A 22,882-nucleotide genomic window follows, 5' to 3' on the forward strand; every position below is an offset into this window, starting at 1 on the left:
TCTCTCAGCCGCCACTCCGACCTCTTTGAAAATCGCGCCGGGACCCCCGAAGTGGACATGGAGAATGGGCAGGAACGGGGGTGGACCGAGTGGGCAGCGCCCAGAAAATGCCCTGAGAAGCCGCAGGACCCTGGAGGGCTGAAGGGCTGCAGGGACATACTTGGCAAGCGGAGGCGCAGACTCTTTGACTCCTTGAGATGCTCGCGGCTTTTTTTCGATTCCCTCCTCTTCTCTCTGACCCCCACGTCACCCGCTGGCAGCCCCCGCCCCTGTGGGGCCAGGGAACCCCGGCAGGGCACCAGGGCGCTCGGGGCCAGGGGGCCAGTTCAGGCACTCGCTGCCCCTTTAAGGGTTCCCGAAACTTTCCCCCCTGGTATCAGATGAGCCTCGTCACATCCGTTGGCCGTGGCCGCCGGGGCGCGTTCCGAGGAAATTGGGGACTCGAGTTTCCCGGGGAAGAGGCGCGGCCCGAGACGAGCGAGGGTGTTCAGGGCAGGTCTGGGAGGACCCCGGCGGACCCCGCGCCTTGCTTTGACCTTGGCCGTGGGGGAGGGGCCCGTCCCCTGCGGGGCAGCCGCCGCCCGCCAGAGGGGGCAGCGGCGACCAACTTGCTTAACTTGGCGCGGGCTGGGGCGGCTCCGGCGCCTCCTCCTCCTCCTCCTCCTCCCGCCGCGCCTCCTCCCCAGTCCTCCTCCCATCCGCTGCCGCCGCCGCCGCTGCCTCCCGCCCCGCCGCACGCTCAGCCCTTCCCCGCAGCCCCGCGCGCCGCCGAGTCGCTGAGCCCCTGTCGCCGGACGGGACGGGCCCGGCCGCGCGCGCCCCCCGGGCCCCGCCGCGGGCATGGGCGCGCTGCTCAGGGCGCTGCTGCTGCCGCTGTTGGCCCAGTGGCTCCTGCGCGCGGCCCCGGCTTTGGCCCCCGCGCCCTTCACGCTGCCTCTCCGGGTGGCCTCCACCACCAGCCGCGGGGCTGCGCCCACCCCTGGGCCCGGACCCCCAGCCGAACCCCGCGCCGACGGCCTGGCGCTCGCCCTGGAGCCCGCCGGGGGAGCTGCCAACTTCTTGGCCATGGTGGATAACCTGCAGGGGGACTCCGGCCGCGGCTACTACCTGGAGATGCTGATCGGGACCCCTCCGCAGAAGGTAGGTCGGTACGCGCTCGCTCGCCCACTCGGACCCGGCGCCCTGCTGCCGCGGGCTTTTCGGGGGCGTAGCTTAGCGTCGCCCCCAAAGCAGTGGCTGTCTCGGGAGATCAGATCTTGGGGACGCAGAGGAACTCCGCCGGGCTGGGAGCCGGGACGCGCGCACTCGGGACGCGGAGCGGTGGCAGCCCTGCCCGGGGCGCAGCCAGGGGTGTGTGCAAGTGCTTCAGAACTTGTTCTCTCTCCTCGCCGAGTGGCTGGGCGGCGAGAGACCTGTAACTTGCCTCTAACGGGATATCCTTCTGGCGAGCGACACCTCCTTTCGGCGAGGAGACGGTGCGGTGGGGCCTGGGCGCGATGCTGTGGTTCCTGGTGGGAAATCCCTTTGCGTTAATATTCCACCCCCACCCCCATGCTGTCTCATCGCTTTGGAGCCTCGTGGACGGCCTCCAAAGGCGCAGTACCCTTTGAAAGGGATTCAGGCTTCAGTTCAGCTGAAAGCAACCGTGTCCAAGGAGGCTTGCTCGCTGCCCGCGGAGGGAGCCTCGTTTCCCTGGCGGTGCTACTTTCCTCTCGGAGTTGGCTTGTCGGCTTCCTCTGGGCTGGCCCGGCTGCCCGGCTCCTCTGCACGGATCAAAGAGTCTACACGCGCGTGTGGAATGTGTTAAATGCAGTGAAGGCACTGGGGAAAAATATGGGCTGAGTTAGGTTTCTGGGGACCAAGTGGTCTCCCAATGACAAAATAATAAAATCAAGCAGCTCTCATATCCAGAGTTTCAGCAGTGGCAGTTTCTGCAGCAAGACCCAAAGGTGTGCCCAGGCTCGGTGATCTTTAGAAAAGCAAAATCTCAGCCGTGGATTTGGGCCTCTTCCTTCCAGACTACCGAATCGAAGTGTGACTTGAAGTCAGGTTTTTCTTATCAATTGAATATGCTGTCTGAAGAGACTTTATTTTTATTTTTAACATTGTCATGTCGGTTTTAGTTCAGCTATGATTCCCCCATAAATAGCATATACCCATGACTTTGGTGTAATTCTAATTAAATTATTCAAGACTTTCTTAAGAGGAAAGACATGCTAATCCGTTTAAAAAAAGAAACTCGACTGAGTAACTTCTCTACTTGTTTAATTAGTTGAGGAAAGAAAAGCCTTCAGAAAGGAACTCGGCTCAAAACTTTGGTTCTAGTTGCCCTTCATCTAAGTGCTGTCTTTGGCATCTAGGGTGGATGGTGGCTGGGGAAGGGGGGGAGGAAGTCAGCTGAGGAAGCTTAACTTGACCACAAGACGCTGGGACTGGTAACAGCCACCACGTGAGAACACGCGCTGGTGGTGAGAACCTTGCTTATGTTGCTTTTCACAAGATTCATGAGATACTGAGGATGAACGTCTTTTTGTGTGGCCTCAGGATAATCCTTCCAGAACGGGCCTTCAGTCATTCTCCACTTGGGAAATGTGTGCCTTGATGGAAGAAAAGCTCATTGTTGATTTTTGAGTGGAAGGGGATTCTCTACTAGAGAAAAGTACATTTGGGCACTTTGGGTCCTGATGCCTGTCTCCTCCTAGAGCAGAGGGAAAAGGAAAAGAGCATCAGGAAGAAGGGGGAGAAAAGGAGGGAGTTCCCTGGTGGCTCAGTGGGTTAGGGACCTGGCACTGTCACTGTTCTGGCTCAGGTTCAGTCCCCGGCCTATGAATTTCTGCATGCCGCTGGCATGGCCATGAAAGAAAAATCTCTCTTAGGCGCTCAAAAAAAAAAAAAAAAAAAAAAAAGCTTTCCTCAATAGTAGTTTGTCCTTATTAGTTTAATGACCTTTACTTTAAAATGATTGTTTAATGAATCAACAGGAATGCACTGCGTATCGTATGCTGCTATCTTTACCTTGGCCACGGAAGCAGTTCATTCAAGGTTAGTTCTCAGTTAAACATTAGCATGTTTCCAGGGAAGCTGTTTTTAACAATCCAGATTTAATTTTTACATTTGACAGGAAATATTCCGTGCCTTCTTCTTGGCCTGATTTAGTAATAAGCTGCTTTATAGCAGGATCCATGTACATGCTTTCCAAGCGCCTACTGTAAACTCTTAGGTGTTAGTGACAAGCGAATCAAGATTTACTTCTTGCCTGTGTCCTGCACTGACTCTGACCACCAGCTGGGTGTTGGCAGCCGGCAAGAGGGGGCAGCTGGGGGGTGACATCTGAACTTGAAGTTAAATTTTCCTGCTCTATTTATTAATGGCCAAGAGTCAGGCATATGTTCTGTGCTGATCCTCTGGAGCCTAAAATAAAACTTGCTTAGGGGAGAGAAAAATGGGATTGTAGTTTCGAGCAGTAGAGAACCAGGAATTGTTCCCAAATTCATAGTCCTAATAGCAAGGGGGGCAGGCTCCCTGAAAATCCTTGAAATGGCCCCACGTTCTTACTCCCATTTAGGGGGTGGGACAGCTGAAACGTGGAGAGGTTCAATGACTTTCCCAGGACAACAGAACAAGAAAAAAAGGAAAACGCCAGAGGTGGACCCCAGGCAGCTGGACTCCAGGACCCAGGTTCTCAAGAACTGGGAGATGCCCGCTCCCTTTCCTTCCTCCCTCTAGACTCCTTATCTTTATATTTTGGCCTCCAGTTTTCAGCTAGAGATTCTTGAGCTGTAACCCCCTCCCCCAGGAGTTAGAAACTTTAACATGTGACCAAAAGTGAACTCTCCCAGTCCCCACCGTCCCTCTCTTCTTCCCCTTCCTTCAGGGCAATGCTCAAGGCTCGGCATCAGGAATAGTTGGATCCAGGTCTGCATGGGAGAGAAGGCGAGAGAAGATTCAACAGGAATCAGAGCCCCACAGTTCCCGCTCTCCCCCGGGAAAGGCAGCTGTCGAAAATGTGCCTGTGCCCTGAATGCTTTAATCAACAACGAGGGTTCCTCATTCTCCCTGACACTTTTCAAGACATTACAGGCGTCTGCCCAGACGCCCATTTGTGAGCAGCCCCATGTTGGCATGGAGATGAGTGCTGGGGCTTTGGTACCATTGCGTGACTTTTTTCTAACAGCACAGAGCCAGCATCTGCTTGAACCATGTAATTTGGTCTTATTAATAATAATAAGGGTGTTCTAAAGTGATTATAATTACAGCAATTTCCATTATTTAAAAAAAAAAGACTTTCATGCTAACACAGTCAATCCAACTGCAGAAGCCAAAGGTCTGTGGCTATATCCCTTGTAATGGCTTCCAAGAGGCTTTTAGGGTTTCTGTGGCAAGGTTTTCTGTCATCTCCACTAATATGAGTGAAACAGACAGCAAGATGCTTTTCGTAGTCAAACATTTGAATGTAAAGGGTTAACAAATTATGTGAGAGACTTGCTTTTTTTTTTTTTTTTTTTTTTGCTTTTTAGGGCCACACCCGAGGCATATGAAGGTTCCCAGGCTAGCGGTCGAATCGGAGCTGTAGCCGCCAGCCTACACCACAGCCACAGCAACACTGGATCTGAGCCGCGTCTGCGACCTACACCACAGTTCACAGCAACTCGGGAGCCGTAACCCACTGAGCGAGGCCAGGGATCGAACCCGTAACCTCATGGTTCCTAGTCGGATTCGTTTCCGCTGGACCACGATTCCTGGGACTTGCATTTTAATCACGGCACATGGGCTCATCAGCTTCTTAGTACACAAGTATCTGGAAGACTTTGGATTGAAAATATGTATCCGTTATATACAGTTTCAAAGGTTGTCTTTTTCAGAGTAAGCCATCCAGCCTCCCCCAAATTATAGTAAGCTCACTGCGGAGGAGGCTGAAAAAAAGGCCAGCAAGAAGGAATTTGATGGAACAAAGTGAGATCATAAACAGTCTTCCACGAAGAAGGAGTGGATTACTGGGATGGAAAGAGCCAGAAAGTCCCAGCTGGGTTCCCACCAGCTCCCTGGGGGAAAAGGTGCCGTTCCTGAGCTTTGGAGCAAGAATTCCACATCAAAGGCCCAGGAATCCGCTCCAAACAACTTGGAGACTCAGAGTCTGCGAAATCATTGACAACTGGGTCTTAATAGCTAACCTTGATTTCAGGCTTATTAGGAGCCAGGCACCATGCCAAGCTTTTTGCCCAGAACACCTCATTTTTTCTTCACCACAGCCCTATTATTTGACTTGGCTTGCAGATGGGGAAACTAAGGCTCAGAGGCGCCAAGTCATTGGTCTCAGGTCATGCTGGTGAGTGGCCCTGCTGGCTTATCCTGGTCCACAGTCTGAGCTCCTCACTGCTCTGCATGCTGCTGTTTGAGCTGCAGGGACATTGTATTGTGTTGCACTGTATTGTGTTGTATTGCACTGTATTGTATTTCATTGCATTGCATTGCATTTTAATGGCCACACTCAAGGCATATGGCAGTGGCTCGGCCAAGGAGTGAATCCAAGCCTCAACTTCAACCTACACCACAGCTGTAGCATTACTGGATCCTTTACTGGACTGAAGATCGAACTCACACATCTGTAGGCATCCAAGTTGCTGCAGTCAGATCCTTAACCCACTGCACCACAGCAGCAACTCCAGTGACTTTTTAAAAAAGAACCACCTTTGGAGTTCCCTTTGTGGCTCAGCAGGTTAAGAACCTGACATAGTGTCCTAACAATGCAGGTTCGATCCCTGGCCTCACCAGTGTGTTAGGATCTGGCATTGCTGCAAGGTGTGGAATGGGCCTCAGCTGCGGCTCTGATTCAACCCCTTGCCCAGGAACTTCCATATGCTGCGGGTGCAGCTGGAAGAAAATTTTAAAAAAATCTTCATTTACCTGTGTATGACTCGGGGGTAGTGGGATGCGTCAGCACCCTGGCTGGGTGCTAGGGCCGTGACACATGTGACTTTGATGATGGGCAGGTGGCAGAGTCCCCAGGCTCCCTTTCCTCACGTGTTAAAAGTTTAAGGATCCTATTAAGTTTTAAGGATCCACAAACTAGGAGGCTTAAAACAATAGAAATGTACCATCCCACAGTTCTGGAAGCCAGGAGTCCAAGGTCAAGGTGTTCTCAGGGCTGCACTTCCTCCCAGGGCTCTCGGAGAGGGTCCTTCCTGCCTCTTCCAGCTTCCTTGGCTCTTGGCTGCGTCCCTCCAACCTCAGCCTCTGTCTTCACGTAACATTCCCCTCCCCCACCCTGTGTGTCTGGGTCCAAATTTGCTGCCTCTTATGAGAATACCAGTGATTGGATCGGATCCTGATCCAGCCTGACCTCATTGGAGTTTGCTTACGTCCATCAAGATGGGACCCCGGGTTTAGGGATTCACCCAGCTCTTTGGAGGCACACAGTGTAACCCACAACAAGTCCACTCTCGGTTTACCATTCTGTGGATTTTTTTTTTTTTTCCTTTCATTCTATCCCATCCTTTAATTGCCGATACTTTTTTTTTCTTCTTCTTTTTTAAAGCCACACCTGAGGCATATGACAGTTCCCGGCCTAGGGGTCAAATCAGAGCTGCAGCAGCCGGCCTCGACCACAGCCACAGCCACATGGGATCTGAGCTGCGTCTGTGATCTGCAGCAGCTTGCAGCAAGGCCAGGGATTGAACCCCGGTCCTCCCAGACACTATGTCAGGTTCTTAACCCTCTGAGCCACATCAGGAACTCTTAATTGCTGATAATTTTAATTTGTCATTCAAGTGTCACTTTCATTTGGTGCTTTTGGTGGTGTGCTGACATGGAGCCTGTGACAAGATAGTGTGCCGGGGCTCAGGGCGGGAGGCCGGGGAGGGGAGGATTTGGGGTTACTTTCTGTATTTCTGTGTCAGTTTCCTCGCGAGAGTGTAAGTCACTTACTTACATTTTTGAAGTGTCTCTTGTCCTGTTGCCTTACTTCTAGAATGGCTGGAATTATTGTGTAACCTGGGAAAAGCCCACTTAGATGAATTCAGATGGCTGGTATTATAAACACCTATGAGTCACAAATGCTCATGTGGAAAGCGTGCATTTCATCTTTTAAAGACCCTGTAAGACATCTGTCACCTTTTTTCAAGGGAATCTGTTTGATGGGAAATACACTCCTTTTCCCCTTCCGGCATCCCGGCTGTTTCTTGACCCCCTGCCTGACCCCCTCTGCTGTCGGTAGGCGGCCTGACCTGTGGGCCTCCTGTCTCCCCCTAGAATGATCGCTGACCCCGTTCCAACGAAAACCAAAAGGGAAGGTCAAGGCGAGCCATTGGCTTGAGTGACAGTGGCTTGAGTGACTTCTCCTGCGTGGTGGGCCCTGTCGGACCCGAGGAAAGGAATTGTGAGACTGCATTTTCCCCTCTTCACGGTGTGTGGGAAGCATGTCTCTGATGCTGAATGGCCCTGGATTCAGAGTCCTCCTGAACCGAGGGTGGGGTGGTGACTGCTGACGAGCACAGGGCAGAAGAGGTGAGTGTTGGAAGAGAACAAGGCACGTCTCCCTTGCACCTCAGAGAGCCTCCTTTTAGGACCAGCGATGGGCTTTCTGCTTCCCCTTGGCTCCACTGCCACCTGTCACAGATGCCTCCTTGCACTCGCTCTGTTCTGCTCGCCTAACCCGGGCTAGAGGTCGACACTGGGCCCCATTGTTTGTTAGCGACAACAGATACCACCCAGAAGACAGACCACACCTGGGAGGCAGGTGGATGGGCCACCTGGACCTCTGAGCCCTGTGCCTCCCCTTCGATGGCCGGGTTGTGAGTAAGGGGGCATGTCCCACATCCTGGGCTGCTTTCCTAGGCTGTGGAGTCTGTGTGTGACACAGCTTGAATTGGCAGTCACATGACTCCTTGCTCCTCCCCTGGCCTATAGATGGACTATTTGATTTTTTTTTGCCTGTGGCTACTCAATAAAAAAATGGTTGCTTTTTGGCTCTGGGAATTCTCAAAGAGGTAAGAGATTCTTGGATTGCCCGCATCACCACGTTAAAGAAACAAAACTAGCAGGTGTGGGAGTTCCTGTTGTGGCTCAACCAGTTAAGAATCCGACTAGTATCCATGAGGATGCGGGTTCAATCCCCGGTCTTGCTCTGTGGGTTAAAGATCTGGCGTGGCCACAAGCTGCAGTGTAGCTTGTGGATGCAGCTCGGATCTGGTGTTGGCATGGCTGTGGTCTAGGCCCCAAGCTGCCGCCCCAATTTGACCCTTAGCCTGGGGACTTCCGCATGCTGCAGGTGCAGCCCTAAAAAGACAAAACCAGCAGGTATGTGTTTGAGCCGACGCTTGCTGCCTCGACCAGGTCTCAGGTCGGATGTTTCAGTCTTATTACACGGAATACCATATACCTGTACCTAGAAACACAGTCTCAGCCCAGCCGTTTTGGGAAGATGAACAGGATTGTCTGCCGTGTGGAGGGGGGATGCCCTGGGCAGGCTTCATCGTTCCTGGAGCCGTAAAGGCCAGTGGGGAGCCTCTCCCTCCGTTTCACACGAGCCCAAGGCAGGTCCTGGAGGGGGATTTATAACCCGGCCTCCCTGAGGACGGCCTCGTGCTCCCCCAGGAGCCCTCCAGCCCCCCCCCCTCGCCCCCACCCCATGCTGGATACATAGCCTTCTTGGCAGTGGGCTGGGAACCACCTGAGCTTGTCTGCCCTGCACCCCCCTCCTGCCAGAAATCAAAGAGAAACACCCACAAGGCAGCTGTGCACCGCAGGGCAGAAGCATGGAAAGCACTGAATCAAAAAGTTTTCCAGGAGTTCTCGCCATGGCTCAGTGGGTTAAGAACCTGACATAGTTTCCCTAAGGATGTGGGTTTAATCCTTGGCCTTGCTCTGTGGATTAAGGATCCAGCATTGCTGCAAGCTGTGGTGTAGGGCACAGATGCAGCTCGGATCTAGTGTGGCTATGGCTGTGCCATAGACCAGCAGGTATGACCGTTAAAAACAAAGTTTTCCATAGCCTATGGTGGGCGGGATAATCAGGTCTGACCACTTTTCTTTCTTTCTTTTCTTTTCTTTTTAGGGCTGTACCCTCTGCATATGGAAGTTCCCAGGCTAGGGGATGTATCCCAGCTGTAGCCACTGGCCTACACGACAACCACAGCCATAAAAATGCAGGATCTGAGCCATGTCTTCAACCTACACCACAGCTCACAGCAACACCTGATCCTTAACCCACTGAGTGAGTCCAGGGATCGAAACTGCATCCTTGTGGATCCCAGTCAGATTCGTTCCTGCTGCGCCACCGCAGGAACTCCTCTGACTGCTTTTCAAAGCAGGATGTGTGTTACCCGAAGCTCTGCTTTCTGAAGCGGACGTGGATTCCCCAAGCCTCAGAGGGAGCTCTGTGCTGCCTCCCGGGGAAATGCATTAGCTTTTTCCCACGGGACAAGCCACCTCACGAGGAGCAAGCGGGTCCACATGCTTGTCAGTCTTTGGGAATTTGGCGTATCTAGAGCGGATCCCAGAGATGGGCTGCTCGCCAATCACTGGAGTGGCTGAGCAAATTCTTCCACCTCTGGGGCCTCACTGTCCCCCTCTGTCAATAAGGAGACTTGACTGGCTGCCCGAGATGCCTTCTAGAAGCCCTGACACTCAATGGCTAAAATCTATTATGTTGGTGAGAGCTTCTGATAGCTCTCATTCTCAGCAGCTGTATGCAGGTGCATCCTCTTGGGGGGCGGGGGGCGGTCTCTTAAGGTGTGGAACCCTGTTTAGGCCCCGGGGAGCTGGGAGGCTGTGTGCTGCTGGCTTGAAGGCCACAACTGGAGTCCTTGCTTCTCAAACCAGCCGGCCGCAGGAGGACCACGAGCACCTGGTAACCTTGGTTAAAAATGCAGATTCCCAGAGCTCCCTCGGGGCGCAGCAGGCTAAGAACCCAGTGCTGTCATTGCTGGGGCTCCAGTCGCTGCTGTGGCCTGCGTTCGATTGCTGCCCCGGGAATTTGCACACATGGCAAGCATAGCAAAAAAGAAAAAGAAAAAAAAAAGTTTCCCAAGATCCAGTCCGGACTGAGTAAGACAGTCTGTGTCGGGGCCCCGGGAATCTGCATTTTACCAAACCTCCTGTTAAGCAGCCAGCCTGGCCCCAGCCCTTGCACGTTCCTGGAGGCCACCACAGAGGTCAGCCTCTCCTCTGCTGGGTGGTTTCCTGTGTGGAATCCATAGGTTCTTTCATCTTCCTAAAGCCTGTTGTGTGATGAGGTGTTAACTCTGCCCATCACGGAAGACGCTCACCCCAGCAGGTCGTGTTCTAGAAGCTTCTGTGCACTTGGCAGCTTGGCGAGGTGGAGTGTGATGCCTCCAGCGCAAGGGCTCCACAGGCCTGCTGTTCAAAGTCCTAGGCTGACTGTGTCCTTTTTAAATTTCCAGTCCATCTCGGGGCAGTAATTTTAAATCAATGAAAATGAATTACTAGGAAAAGGAGCATTTAAAAGACATGCAAATACAAGCACCATTTTAAAATTATTAGATTCAGCAGACATACTTTTTTTTTAAAGGCCGCACCCGAGGCATATGGAAAACTTTGGTTCCCAAATGAGACAGGTTGGGGAAGGGGGGATGTGCTGGGGGTTTGGGATGGAAATGCTATAAAATTGGGTTGTGATGACCATTGTACAGCTATAAATGTAATCAAGTAATAAAGAATGCTATAAAAAATAATCCAAGGGTTCCCATTGTGGCGCAGTGGTTAACGAATCTGACTAGGAACCATGAGGTTGCGGATTCGATCCCTGGCCTTGCTCAGTGGGTTAAGGATCCGTTGTTGCTATGAGTTGTGGTGTAAGTTGCAGACTCAGCTCAGAGCCCGAGTTGCTGTGGCTGTGGTGTAGGCCGGTGGCTACAGCTCCGATTAGACCCTTAGCCTGGGAACCTCCATATGCCACAGGTGCAGCCCTAGAAAAGGCAAAAAGACCAATAAATAAATAAATAAATAAATCACTAATAAGGAGAAAAAAACATACTATTTTTTTTTTTTTTTTAGTGGCTGCACCTGAGGCATATGGAAGTTTCAGGGTCAGGTCGAGCTGTGATCAGCAGGTGGAAAGAACCCACTCTTGAGCTGCTGGGGGGCCATATTCCAGGGAGAAGCCAGGCAGGTGGCGCTGTAGCCGGGGGTGGGGGCACAGGGCCACGAGGAGCCGCTCTCAGAGGCCCGGTCTTCTGAGCAGTTCCCCATTCATCTGGTTTAAAATTGGGCTTTAAGGTTAAATTGTGTTAGAAGAAGGGCCTTGCCAGGTGTGAAACCTTTGTATCCTGCATGCTTATCACACTGGTGTGCAGGGGTGAGAACGGTGGGAAGGGAGTTAAATATGGTTGTTGGGGAGAGTTTTGGAATTAGAAAGGAAAATTAAACTCAGGGTTCCCCGGGGAGGTGGGAGCCCACTTAGACTCCTGTCTTGTGTTGGGACCCTCCCCAGAAACAGACTGAGATAAGGGTGTGAGTTGGGCTGTTCACATGGGAGCTGAGGTCAGGAATGGCATGCAGGGGGTGGGGAGGGGCTGGGGAGAGAGAGGGGACAGGTGTGGGCCTGGGCTCAGTCCCCTGGGACCTCTGAGAGGGCATGACACCTAGACTCAGCTGTCCCAGCTGACACACAGGCAAGGGAGCGGGGCCTTCACCACCCACTCCTGTCAGCCCTGTGTGAGGGCTAGCTGGGGGCAGTGTTTGTGGTCCTGCTATGGCCCAGAGTCCAGGGGTCTTTGGGGGTCAGGCACACAGAATGGCTGGGCTCAGCAGAGTCTGCTGCGGCCACTGCATCTCTCCTGCCTGGGACCGTGGCCGGCAGAGGTTAGGCTAATATTTGAGGAATAAAAGAATGATTCTCTCTACCACCAAAGGTATCTGAGAACATCATTTTGAGCCAGGAGTCCCCAAACAAGAGTTTTAAAATTCTGCTTTAAAATCCTGGCATCCTGGAATGTTCTAGAATCGAACTCGCGACAGCCTCTGTGAGTCAGTCTAGAGTGAGCCTCTCATCGCTCTGCGTGCTTTGAACTTTTTTCCCCTGGAAGAGGAAGATGTGATGTGTGAGCCCTGAGAGAAAATTGTTGGGGGGCAAAGGGAGATTGTGTTTGAGGTTAAAAACAACCACAAAACCGCCTTTGAAGATTGAATGCTGTGAACATAAGAGTTTTCAAAACCTTTTGAATGGCCAGCGCCTTGTGATGTGGAGAAGCAGTGCTGCAAAGGTCACAAAATTGCCAAGTTCCTGGTCCAGGGACACCTCCGTGTGGTCCAGTCCATAGCCACGCCCACCCGAGTGCGGGTCCCTTAGCGCTCGTGTGCATAAGAATATACCATCTAATAGTTTGCTTATAATCTCCAGAACGTCAGTTCCTCAGTATACGTAAATTTCAGAAATATATGAAATATCTTTTGTGGTGCTTTGGTCGGTAAGGGTATGGGCATTTTGGCTCATTCATCCCATAGGTCAGGGCATCTTCTGCCCCCACCTTCTTGCTCACTCCCCCTAAGGAGGAGACGCTGCCGTAGGCATCGGGCTGGGCTGTTTATAGAGCTGGAGACCTCGCCTTCTGCTCCGCGGCTGAGCAAGTGTCGCTGCTGCCTCTGGAGCCTGCTCATCCCTGTCTCTTTGAACGCATGCCTCGTTGTCCTAGGCTTATGACCCAGGATGCTGGCTGGAGAACTGAGAAATCCCACGTGTGTGTGTTCAGGCCTCGGTGGAGGCAGGGACCTGCTGAGCCTCCAATCCACGCCTCGTGCTCCAACCCAGATTCACCGGAGCTCTGCGGCCACTGGTGGCCTCTTCCATTTCCTGCAGCTCCTTTCATCAGCACCACCTCCGGTCCCCACCCAAGAGTGGGCAGAGACAAAGAGCGAGGCAGTTCTGGCTCCTCTGGCCAATATCACCGTCGCCCGTCCCTCAAAGACTTTTTTCCTTTATTATGGACTGATGATGTTATATTAGGCTCAGGGTATTTTTATGGATTATACGCTGTTAAAAGTTATTACAAGGGAATGGCTTCCATTCCCAGTGCTACTCAATATATCCTGTTGCTCATCTATTTTATCTGTAATAGTCTGTACCTCTTAATACCCTCCCCTATCTTGCCTCCTCCCACTTCCTGCTCCACTGGTAACCACTAGTTTGTTCTCTGTATCTGTGAGTCTCTTTCTGTTTTATTCTATACATTCCTTTGTTTCATATTATTTTTTTAGATTTCACATATCAGGGGTAACATACAGTGTCTTTCTCTGACTTATCACACTAATATTTTTCTAGGTGCATCCACATTGCTGCAAATGGCAGAATTTCATTCTTTTTTATAGCTGAGTAATATTCCATTTGTGTGTGTGTGTGTGTGTGTGTGTGTGTGTGCGCGCGCACGCGTGCATACACCACATCTTGATCCATTCCTCTATTGATGGACACTTGGGTTGCTTCCATATGTTGGCTATTGTAAATCGTGCTGCTATGAACATTGGGGTGCACCTACCTTTTCAAATCAGGGTTTTGTTTTGTTTTTGTTTTTGTTTTGTATTCTTTGGATATATACCCGGGAGTGGAATGGCTAGATCCTATGGTACTTTTAGTTTGGGGGGGGGGGAACCTCTGCTGTTTTCCATAGTGGCTGCACCAATTTACAGTCCCACCAACAGTGTACTAGGGTTCCCTTTTCTCCACAGTCTCTCCAACATGTGTTATTTGCAGACTTTTCAATTTCTGACGGGTGTGAGATGATATTTCATTGTTGTTTTCATTTGCATTTCTAATCATTAGCAAAGTTGAGCATCTTTTTCTGGGAGCCATCTTCTTTGGGAACATGTCTGTTCAAGTCTTCTGCCCTTTTTTTTCTTTTCTTTTTTTTTGGGATATTTAACCCTTTGTCAGTCATATCATTTGCAAACATTTTCTCCCATTCTGAGATTTGTCTTTTCATTTTCTCAGTGGTTTCCTTTGCTGCGCAAAAGCTTTTCAGTTTACCCCGGTCCTGTTTGTTTTTGCTTTTATTTCTTTTGCCTCAGGAGACAGATCCAAAAAAATATTGCTCTAATTTATATCAAAGAGTATTTTGCTTATGTTCTCTTCTAGGGGTTTTATGGTTTCAAGTCTGACATTTAGGTGTTTAATCCGTTTTGAATTTATATTTGTATATGGTGTGAGAAAATGTTTTAGTCGCATTGTTTTACATGCAGCTGTTCAGCTCTCTGGGCACCCCTTGTTGAAGACGCTGTCTTCTTCATAGTGTATTCGCGCCTCCTTTGTCACGGACTGATTGACGATAGGTGCGCGGGTTTAATTCTGGGCTCTCTGTTCTGGTCCATGGGTCCATGTGTCTGTTTTGTGCCAGTACCGTGTGCTGTTTTGACTACTTTGCGGTATGGTCTGAAGTCACGGAGGGTTATGCCTTTAGCTCTGTTCTGTTTTCTCAAGATTGCTTTGGCGACTCGGGATCTTTTGTGGTTCCACGTGAACTTTAGGATTGCTAGTTCTAGCTCTGCAAAAAATTCACGGATATTTCAACAGAGATCCCATGAAATCTGTGGACTGCTTTGGATAGTGTAGCCATTTAAACAATACTCCTTCTTCCAGTCCAAGAACACAGTTTCTTCCATCAGTGTTTTGTAGTTTTCAGAGGATAAGTCTGAAAGGCAAGGTTAAGTTTATCCCTAGTTTTTTGTGTGGGTGTGTGTGATGTGATTTTAAACTGCATCTTTTTTTTTTCACTTTCTCTTTCTGGTAGTTTATTATTATAAGTGTATAGAAGAGCAACAGGTATCTCTATTAATCTTGTATCTTGTAACTTTGCTGAATTCGTTGATCAGGTCTAATCATTTTTTTTGGTGGAGACCTTAGGGTTTTGGACACAAAGTACCCTCAGAGTCCTGAACCTCTTTTTTACATTGTCTTCTGCCTTGATAATCCCAATGCAATCGGGATTTCTGATTTCTGTACATGAACTGTATGTTAGATCCTGAAATACTGTAAATGTCATATTACGCTTGGTCTTTTTGGTCTAGAATTTCATGAGATTCAGTTCTGAGGAATTTTCCTGCACACAAAGCAATGAAACTAGAACACATCCTCACACCATGCACAGAAATAAACTCAAAATGGCTGAAAGACTTAAATATAAGACAAGATGCCATCAAACTCCTGGAAGAGAACATAGGCAAAATATTCTCTGACATCAACCTCATGAATATTTTCTCAGGTCATTCTCCCAAGGCAAAAGAAATAAGAGCAAAAATAAACCAATGGGACCTAGTCAAACTGACAAGCTTTTGCACAGCAAAGGGAACCAAAAACAAAACAAAACAAAAACAAAAAGAAGAAGACAATTTACAGAATGGGAGAAAATAGTTTCAAATGATGCAACGAACAAGGGCTTAATCTTTAGGATATACAAGCAACTTATACAACTCAACAGCAAAAAAGCCAACCACCAATGGAAAAATGGGCAAAAGATCTGAATAGACCGTTCTCCAAGGAAGATATACAGATGGCCAACAAGCACATGAAAAAATGCTCAACATCCCTGATTATTAGAGAAATGCAAATCAAAACTACCATGAGATACCACCTCACACCAGTCAGAATGGCCATCATTAATAAGTCCACAAATAATAAGTGCTGGAGGGGTTGTGGAGAAAAGGGAACCCTCCTGTACTGTTGGTGGGAATGTAAACAGGTACAGCCACTATGGAGAACAGTATGGAGATACCTTAGAAAACTATACATAGAACTACCATATGACCTAGCAATCTCACTCTTGGGCATCTATCTGTACAAAACTTTCCTTAAAAGAGACACATGCACCTGCACGTTCATTGCAGCACTATTCACAACAGCCAGGACATGGAAACAACCCAAATGTCCATCAACAGATGACTGGATTAGGAAGATGTGGTATATATACACAATGGAATACTACTCAGCCATAAAAAAAGAATGACATAATGCCATTTGCAGCAACATGGATGGAACTAGAGACTCTCATACTGAGTGAATGAGCCAGAAAGACAAAGACAAATACCATATGATATCACTTATAACTGGAATCTAATATCCAGCACAAATGAACATTTCCACAGAAAAGAAAATCATGGACTTAGAGACCAGACTTGTGGCTGCCCATGGCGAGAGGGAGGGAGTGGGAGGGATTGGGAGCTTGGGGTTAATGGATGCAAACTATTGCTCTTGGAATGGATTTACAGTGAGATCCAGCTATGTAGCATTGAGAACTATGTCTAGATACTTATATCGCAACACAACAATGGGAGGAAAAAGTATGTATACATGTATGTGTAACTTGGTCTCCATGCTGTACAGCGGAAAAAAAATTTTTTTTAAATTTAAAATTAAAAAAAATTTTAAAAGTGGGGACAGCAAGGTGGAGAAAAGGACAGGACAGAAGTCTCCAATGCTGGGCGATTACGCAGCTGAGAGAATGTGGCCTCTGTTCTTGCACATGCTCCCCTTCTTACAGCCGCTGAGACAGTCTTCAGGCCTCAGTGCAGCATCGGACTGGTTGGCTGTTAAAAACAAGCTCTCTGACAAAGAGTTGCATGCTTATATTTCCCAGAAAGCCACAGTTCCAGATTTGCTGACTTCTGTTGAGATTACAAGTGGCTGGCAGCAACATGCCACTTTGTAGTTATTGAAAAAAGATAAATATAATTAACACATGTCCTTTTAAGAGGATATTTTACCATGGTATTAGAAGTGGCAGAAACTCCTGCTATGGAGAGTCTCTTGAAGATATCTTTAAATGTTTCCTTCATGATTGGACTTTTCTTACCAAAAATGATGTTTGCTACCTATAAAAACAGTTTTGACTATTCACAATAGCCAAGACATGGAAAAACCTAAATGTCCATTGACAGATGAATGGATGAAGATGTGGTACATATACACAATGGAATACTACTCAGCCATAAAAAAGAATGAAATAATGCCATTTGCAGCAACATGGATGCAACTAGAGATTCTCATACTAAGTGAAGTCAGAAAGAGAAAGACAAATACCATATGATATCACTTATATGTGGAATCTAAAATATAGCACAGATAAATCTATACACACAAAAAAAAACAGACAGACATGGAGAACAGACTCGTGGTTGCCAGTGGGGAGGGGGAGTGAGAGATAGACTGGGAGTTAGGGGCTAGTAGATGCAAACAATTACATTTAGAATGGATAAGCAATGAGATCCTGCTCTGCAGCACAGGGAACTATATCCAATCACATGTGGTAGACCATGATGGAAGAGAGTATGAGAAAAAGTATATATTTTAAAATATGTATATATATGACTGGGTCACTATGCTGTACAGCAGAAATTGACAGAACATTGTAAATCAACTATTAATAAAAAATAAAAAATAAACAGTTTTGAACCTTTAACCTGGAAACTGAATTTTCTACCTGGGTAAAAAATCTTCCAGAGAATTTCAGCTGTTTAAGAAAAATAAATCAGAGATACGTTGCACCTTTTGCTTAATTTGCTACCATTCAGTACCCCCATTTTACAGATGTATAAGCAGAAGCCAGGCAGTTTCATGGCTGAGGCCACACACTGCATGAGGGCAGAGCCAGGATTTCAAAACGGGTGGGCTTGTTCCAGACTCTGTGTTCTGAAGCACTTCTCCAGGCTGCCTCTACGGTGGTACACAACTACAGGGGGCCGCCGCTCTTGATTGGGGCAGTTTATCCAGAAATTTCCAGAGTCACTAGTCTGTGTGAATTCCGGAGCCTTGTAAGGGATTGTGGGTCTGGTTTGATTCCATAGAAACTGCCTGTTGCTGCCCTGAGCCCATGTGTCTGGTCCTTAGGCCAGTTCCTGGAGAAGCGCAGATGCTCAGAGAATAGCCATTCATTTGTTCATCCGCTGGTCTGTCGCTGCCACTCGACCTCCTGGAGCAGACCGGCCCCCTGGCCCAATAAGCTCTTTCACCAGGGCAGTCCCAGAACACAACTCAACAACTGAAAGCTTTATCTAAACTATAAATAGCAGCTCCCAGCGGCGGTGGCCCTGCAGTGTGCGTGCTTTTCCCCCTCTGCAACTAGCAGGTAGCAGCTACACCCCGTGAGTGTTGGCAGCGCCCACTTTTTTCCCCCGGACAATCGCAGAAGCCGAAGTGGCATCTGCTCATCTCTTCCCGCCTGTGTGATGTGGGGGGGTGGGTCGGCGGCCCCGCCTGCTCCCGCTCCTTCCTCCTGCTACTGGTCCGGCCCTCTCCCCACCTGCTTCCAATGGAAGCCAGAGGGAGGAGGAGGGGGCGGAGGCCGGCGAGAAGCAAAAGGTGCTAGGAGCCTCTGCAGGTGGGGCTGGGGGCCTGGCCTAGCGCAGCAGGAGGCATCTGATGAGGTGCAACAGCCTCCCCTACCCCGGGACAGGTAAGGAGTCTTCCGGGGCCCGCCCTTCAGCCCACTTCTGCACCCGTATGGCTCCAGCGCCCTGCTCTTCTGGCTTGGGATTGGGCTTCCAGCCTGCTCATCAAGCCAGGAGGGGGCGTGTCCCACACTTCCCACTGCTGTGGCTGGTCTGGGAGCTGGTGCTGCCTGCCCCGCCCACACCTCCACGCCCCGCCCACAGGCCCAGCCCACACCCCCACACCCAGCTGTCCATCCACCCTCTAGGGAAGCCTCCTGCTGGGCTTGGGTGGCCGGGACAACCCTGCAGCTGGTGGGATGACAGTGAGAACCAACCTCTGTTCACGAGTCTGTCTGTGGAGTTCCCGTCGTGGCGCAGCAGGAACAAATCCCACTAGGAACCATGAGGTTGCAGGTTCCATCCTGGCCTTGCTCAGTGAATGAAGGATCCATCCAGCGTTGCCGTGAGCTGTGGTGTAGGTGGCAGACGCGGCTCAGATCCCGCGTCGCTGTCGCTGTGGTGTAGGCTGGCAGCTGAAGCTCTGATGAGACCCCTAGCCTGGGAACCTCCATATGCGCATGTAGCCCTAGAAAAGACAAAAAAAAAGTCTGTCTAAATCTGTTAAGCGTTTAAATTCAGGCCTCAATCTGTTTAGTGAGTAGACGGAGCAGTAGAAACTCAGCCAAGGCAAGGGGCCAATCTGTTTTCACCGCCATCCCCTCCCACTCAGGATTTGGACCTCAGTGTTCCTGTCCTATAGAGCTTTAGGGTCTTGGGTCAAAACTGTGTCATCCACAGGGTCTCAGGGCCTTATGCCTGGGCTGTGCGGACCTGGTACCCTGACAAACACACTGAGCACCCACTGTGTGCCAGGCAGCATTCAGCTCACTTTTTGCATTGAAGGTAGACTTAAGGGAAACGCCTTTAATAGAGTTAAGTTTATTTGTTTTTCACAAATCAAGACACATCCCCTTGGGGCAAAATCGTGACATTCAGGTGAATCTGAAAATTACAGCTTCTCTTCTAGCCGGTTATCCAAAGGCTAAGCCCATCTCAGAGCCTGCCTTTCCGAGCACTTGGAACCAAAAGGATTGAGATTTTTTTGTACAAGACCCGGCCCTTAAGAGCCTGAGGCTCTCAGCTGTGACTCTTGTGCTCTTGTCTCCATCCGGCAAGTTCATTGATCTCCAAACCTGGCCGCCTCCTCTAGGGAGAGAAGATTTAAGACTGAGCAGCTCAAATCTCCAGTTTTGTCCAGAAACCAAGATGTGTAACAGGCACCCTCGTTAAGAGCGTATTAGCTCTGTGGTGAGGCTGCGAGACTCTGCCTATAAATCAGAGGTCAGGAAATTGTGTGGGGAAATTTTTTTTTCTTTTCCAAAGTCTACACTCACCCTCTGGCTGCAGGAAATCTACTTTGTCAGAGGACGAGATAAAGTTTGAGTTAATTTTGGCAGTTTCAGACAAGAATCCCTAGTTTCCAAACTCACAAGCCCAGCATTTTTGCGGGGGGGAGGATTATCATCAAGGATTAAAACTTGATTATTTTAAAACTTCCAATGAATGCTAACAGTCAGAGGCGCTGATTGGATGGAGCAGGGTGTATTGGCGTGCTAAAACCTCTTTATCCTAGGCACATCCCCTCTTTGTCCAACACTGGCTTCTTGACAGCTTTTAATGTTTTAGGGAATTGTGAAGTCATGTAATACAGTTTTTGCTCTGGATTATTTTTATAGGTCTTTGTGCCAAATGGCAGGTGTGACTGCACTTCAGTGTTTGTTGTGTGGACACAACGTGCGTAATGATGCGTTGACGTGCATGGAAATTGATCATTTGATGATTGATTAGTGGATTGTTGGAAGGTGATATGAAGGAGGGTTGGATGTTAATTTGGGTGTTAAATGAGCCCCTGAGAAGCTCCTCTGGTGCAGAAGGGACAGGAAGTCATGTCACAGGACCGATGCTTGGAGGAATCTGGGAGACGTACACGGCGCCCACTGCCCCAGAGGAGAGAGGCCACGGGCTCTGTGGAGGGCACCCTCCATCTACCGAGTGCAAATATTCAGCAAGCTGCCTCAAGGAAGGGGGCACTGCTGCAGAGGGCCGGCTGGGTCTGCTGGGAAGCAGTGGGGACCATGAGCTCTTTAGCCACTGGAAGCTTCCCCAGGACGGGCACCCATGCCCTCTTGCTACCCCTTCATCCAGGATGGAGCATCCTGCTTGGCACAGGGTAGTGTTGCCAAAACTCAGCCTCTGTCCACTGGTGCCAAATAGAAATGCAGGAACAGAGTTTTGGGTGAAGGAAAAAAACATAGCTTTTATTGCTTTGCCAGGCAGAGGAGGCCAGAGCAGAGTAATGCCTTAAAGACCGGGCCCTCTTTGGGGGAAGAATTGCAGGGCGTTTTATAGTCTAAAAAAGAGAAAAACGGGTTTGAGATAAGAATCAGGGTTGAGGCAGACATGCATTCTTCTTTCTTTGGGGGAATCTTAGTCATCGAAGCTGGTGTCAGGAGGTCTCGGCCTGATCCTGGTGGCGGTCTTCTGGGTTATTTCCTGGAGTAACAGCACTTGTGAAAAGGGCTTATTATTCATCAGAGATTGGAATAAACTAGAAACATTTCGGAAAAACAGCACGCGCTAATCATCTTTAACCCGCAAGCCGTTGTGCTCAGGGTGCCTCATCTTTAGCTTATGGGTGGTTGTGTTTAGGGTGCAGTTAAGCCAGGGAGAAGGACAAGGAAGGCCTCTAAGCTGTTCAGTTTTAAAGTATTCATTTCTAAAAGAAGCATAAGGGATGTCACTTCTCTCTTAGGTGTGTAAGATGCCTATATTATTATGTGTATCCCTTGAGGGGGAACCAGGACCTGCCCCAAGTCTGTGCTATTGTTTCTTGACTGTTCCCCCCTCTTGTCTCTACATCCCCTTCCTTCCCTGATCAGCAACTGTCTGAACCTGCCCCTTGGAACTCAGGGAAGGCCATGGAGGCTGAATGAGACCCCATTTCCTAAGAACAAGAAATGGGGGACACAGACAGGCTTTTGTGCTCAGGCGCCCCACAGGTCCCTGCTCCGTGACAGGAGGTGTTCAAAACACATTGGCTGAACTAAACTGACAAAGGAACAGCATTGCAACAGGAATGTCCTGAACCTGTAACAGGTGAGGGCGTGTGGTCCTGCGCCTCCCATCCCTGAGGCATCCAGCAGAAACGGGACTGCCTCTCGGGGTGGTTCTAGATGGCGCTGCTGCGTTACGGGGACGCTGGACCACATGGGTTGTCCCCATACCTGGCTGAGCACGAGTCATGCGGGGCCTTATTAAATGTATGAACGCCAGGCTCTCACCTGTGGATTGGAGATTCTTTTTTTTTTTTTTTTTTAAATTGCTGGAGTGATTCCAATGAGCAAAGCAATGGCCCCCAAGATTCATTTCAGTTCTTCAATATTTGTATTTCTTAATTCTGTGTTTGGTTCTGTTAAGGCAGTTCCTATAATTCACATATGGCTAAACATGTTCAATAAACATTTGACGTGTACCACATCCTTGCCTGGCCTGATTCTAGGCACAGAGGACACGGCAATGAGCCTGGTCACAAAAATCCTGCCTTCTTGAATCTCACATTTTAGTGAGGAAAGCCAGATCAAGTCAAGGCATTGCATTTGGAGGGTGGTAGGTGTTATCAAAAAAAAAAAAAAGCCTGGGCAGAGGTGTGCTGGGAGGGGGGAATGCTATGATTTATATGGGGTAACTGGAGAAGGCACCTCTCAGGGGGAGCTAAGACCTGGAGGAGAGTCAGGTATGTGGGGAAGCGTGTTCCCACCAGCAGGAACAGCCAATGCAAAGGCCCTTCCTGAGAAGAGTGTGTTCGCCTTTGGAGGAACCCAAGGAGTCTCCAGCAGGAGCGTAGTGGGTTGTGGGAGAGGACGTAAAAGAAAAGGGGGATAGGATTGCTGCTGATGCGTGTTATGTGGTTTACTAGGTCAAGTAGGCACTCCTTTCGGAAAAGCCAAACTGAGATGCTTTATTTATTTATTTATTTATTTAGTCTTTTTAGGGCCGCACCTGTAGTGTATGGAGGTTCCCAGGCTAGGGGTCAATTCGGAGCTGTAGCCACTGGCCTACACCACAGCCACGCCAACGCAGGATCTGAGCTGCATCTGTGACCTACACCACAGCTCACAGCAGCACCGAATCCTTAACCCACGTCCTCATGGATGCTAGTCAGGTTCACTAACCACGGAGCCACGTTAGGGACTCCCTGAGATGCTTTTAGAACATCCGAGGTGAGTGGTCCAGTAGCAGCTGTATATGCATCTGGAGTTCAAGCAGAAAGTCCCAGACGGAGACCTGATTTTGAGGGTCACGCAGGAAGAGATGTATCAAGTTAGGAGACTGGAGGCCATCCTGAGGGGTGGGCTCCAAGGATGGGGCTGGGTCCCTAAACCCGGAGGCTGGGGAGGGAAGGAGGAATGGGCCGGGACCCTGAGAAGGAGCAGCCAGGGGATGGGAAGAG

The 22,882-nt window shown here is 49.6% G+C and overlaps 1 protein-coding gene across 2 annotated transcripts in view; it reads left to right on the forward strand.

Annotated features, from left to right (window-relative positions):
- The first annotated feature begins 808 nt into the window (after window positions 1-808).
- BACE2 (beta-secretase 2) overlaps window positions 809-22,882 on the forward strand; it is a 93,726-nt gene continuing 71,652 nt past the window's right edge. For both annotated transcript variants that reach the window (XM_047796917.1, XM_047796923.1), the window contains exon 1: window positions 809-1,140. In XM_047796917.1, coding sequence (XP_047652873.1) covers window positions 841-1,140 — 300 coding nt within the window. In that variant the 5' untranslated portion in view covers window positions 809-840. The remainder of the gene's footprint in view (window positions 1,141-22,882) is intronic.

This window comes from Phacochoerus africanus, chromosome 1 (genome assembly GCF_016906955.1).
Source record: "Phacochoerus africanus isolate WHEZ1 chromosome 1, ROS_Pafr_v1, whole genome shotgun sequence".
Classification (NCBI taxonomy): Eukaryota; Metazoa; Chordata; class Mammalia; order Artiodactyla; family Suidae; genus Phacochoerus; species Phacochoerus africanus.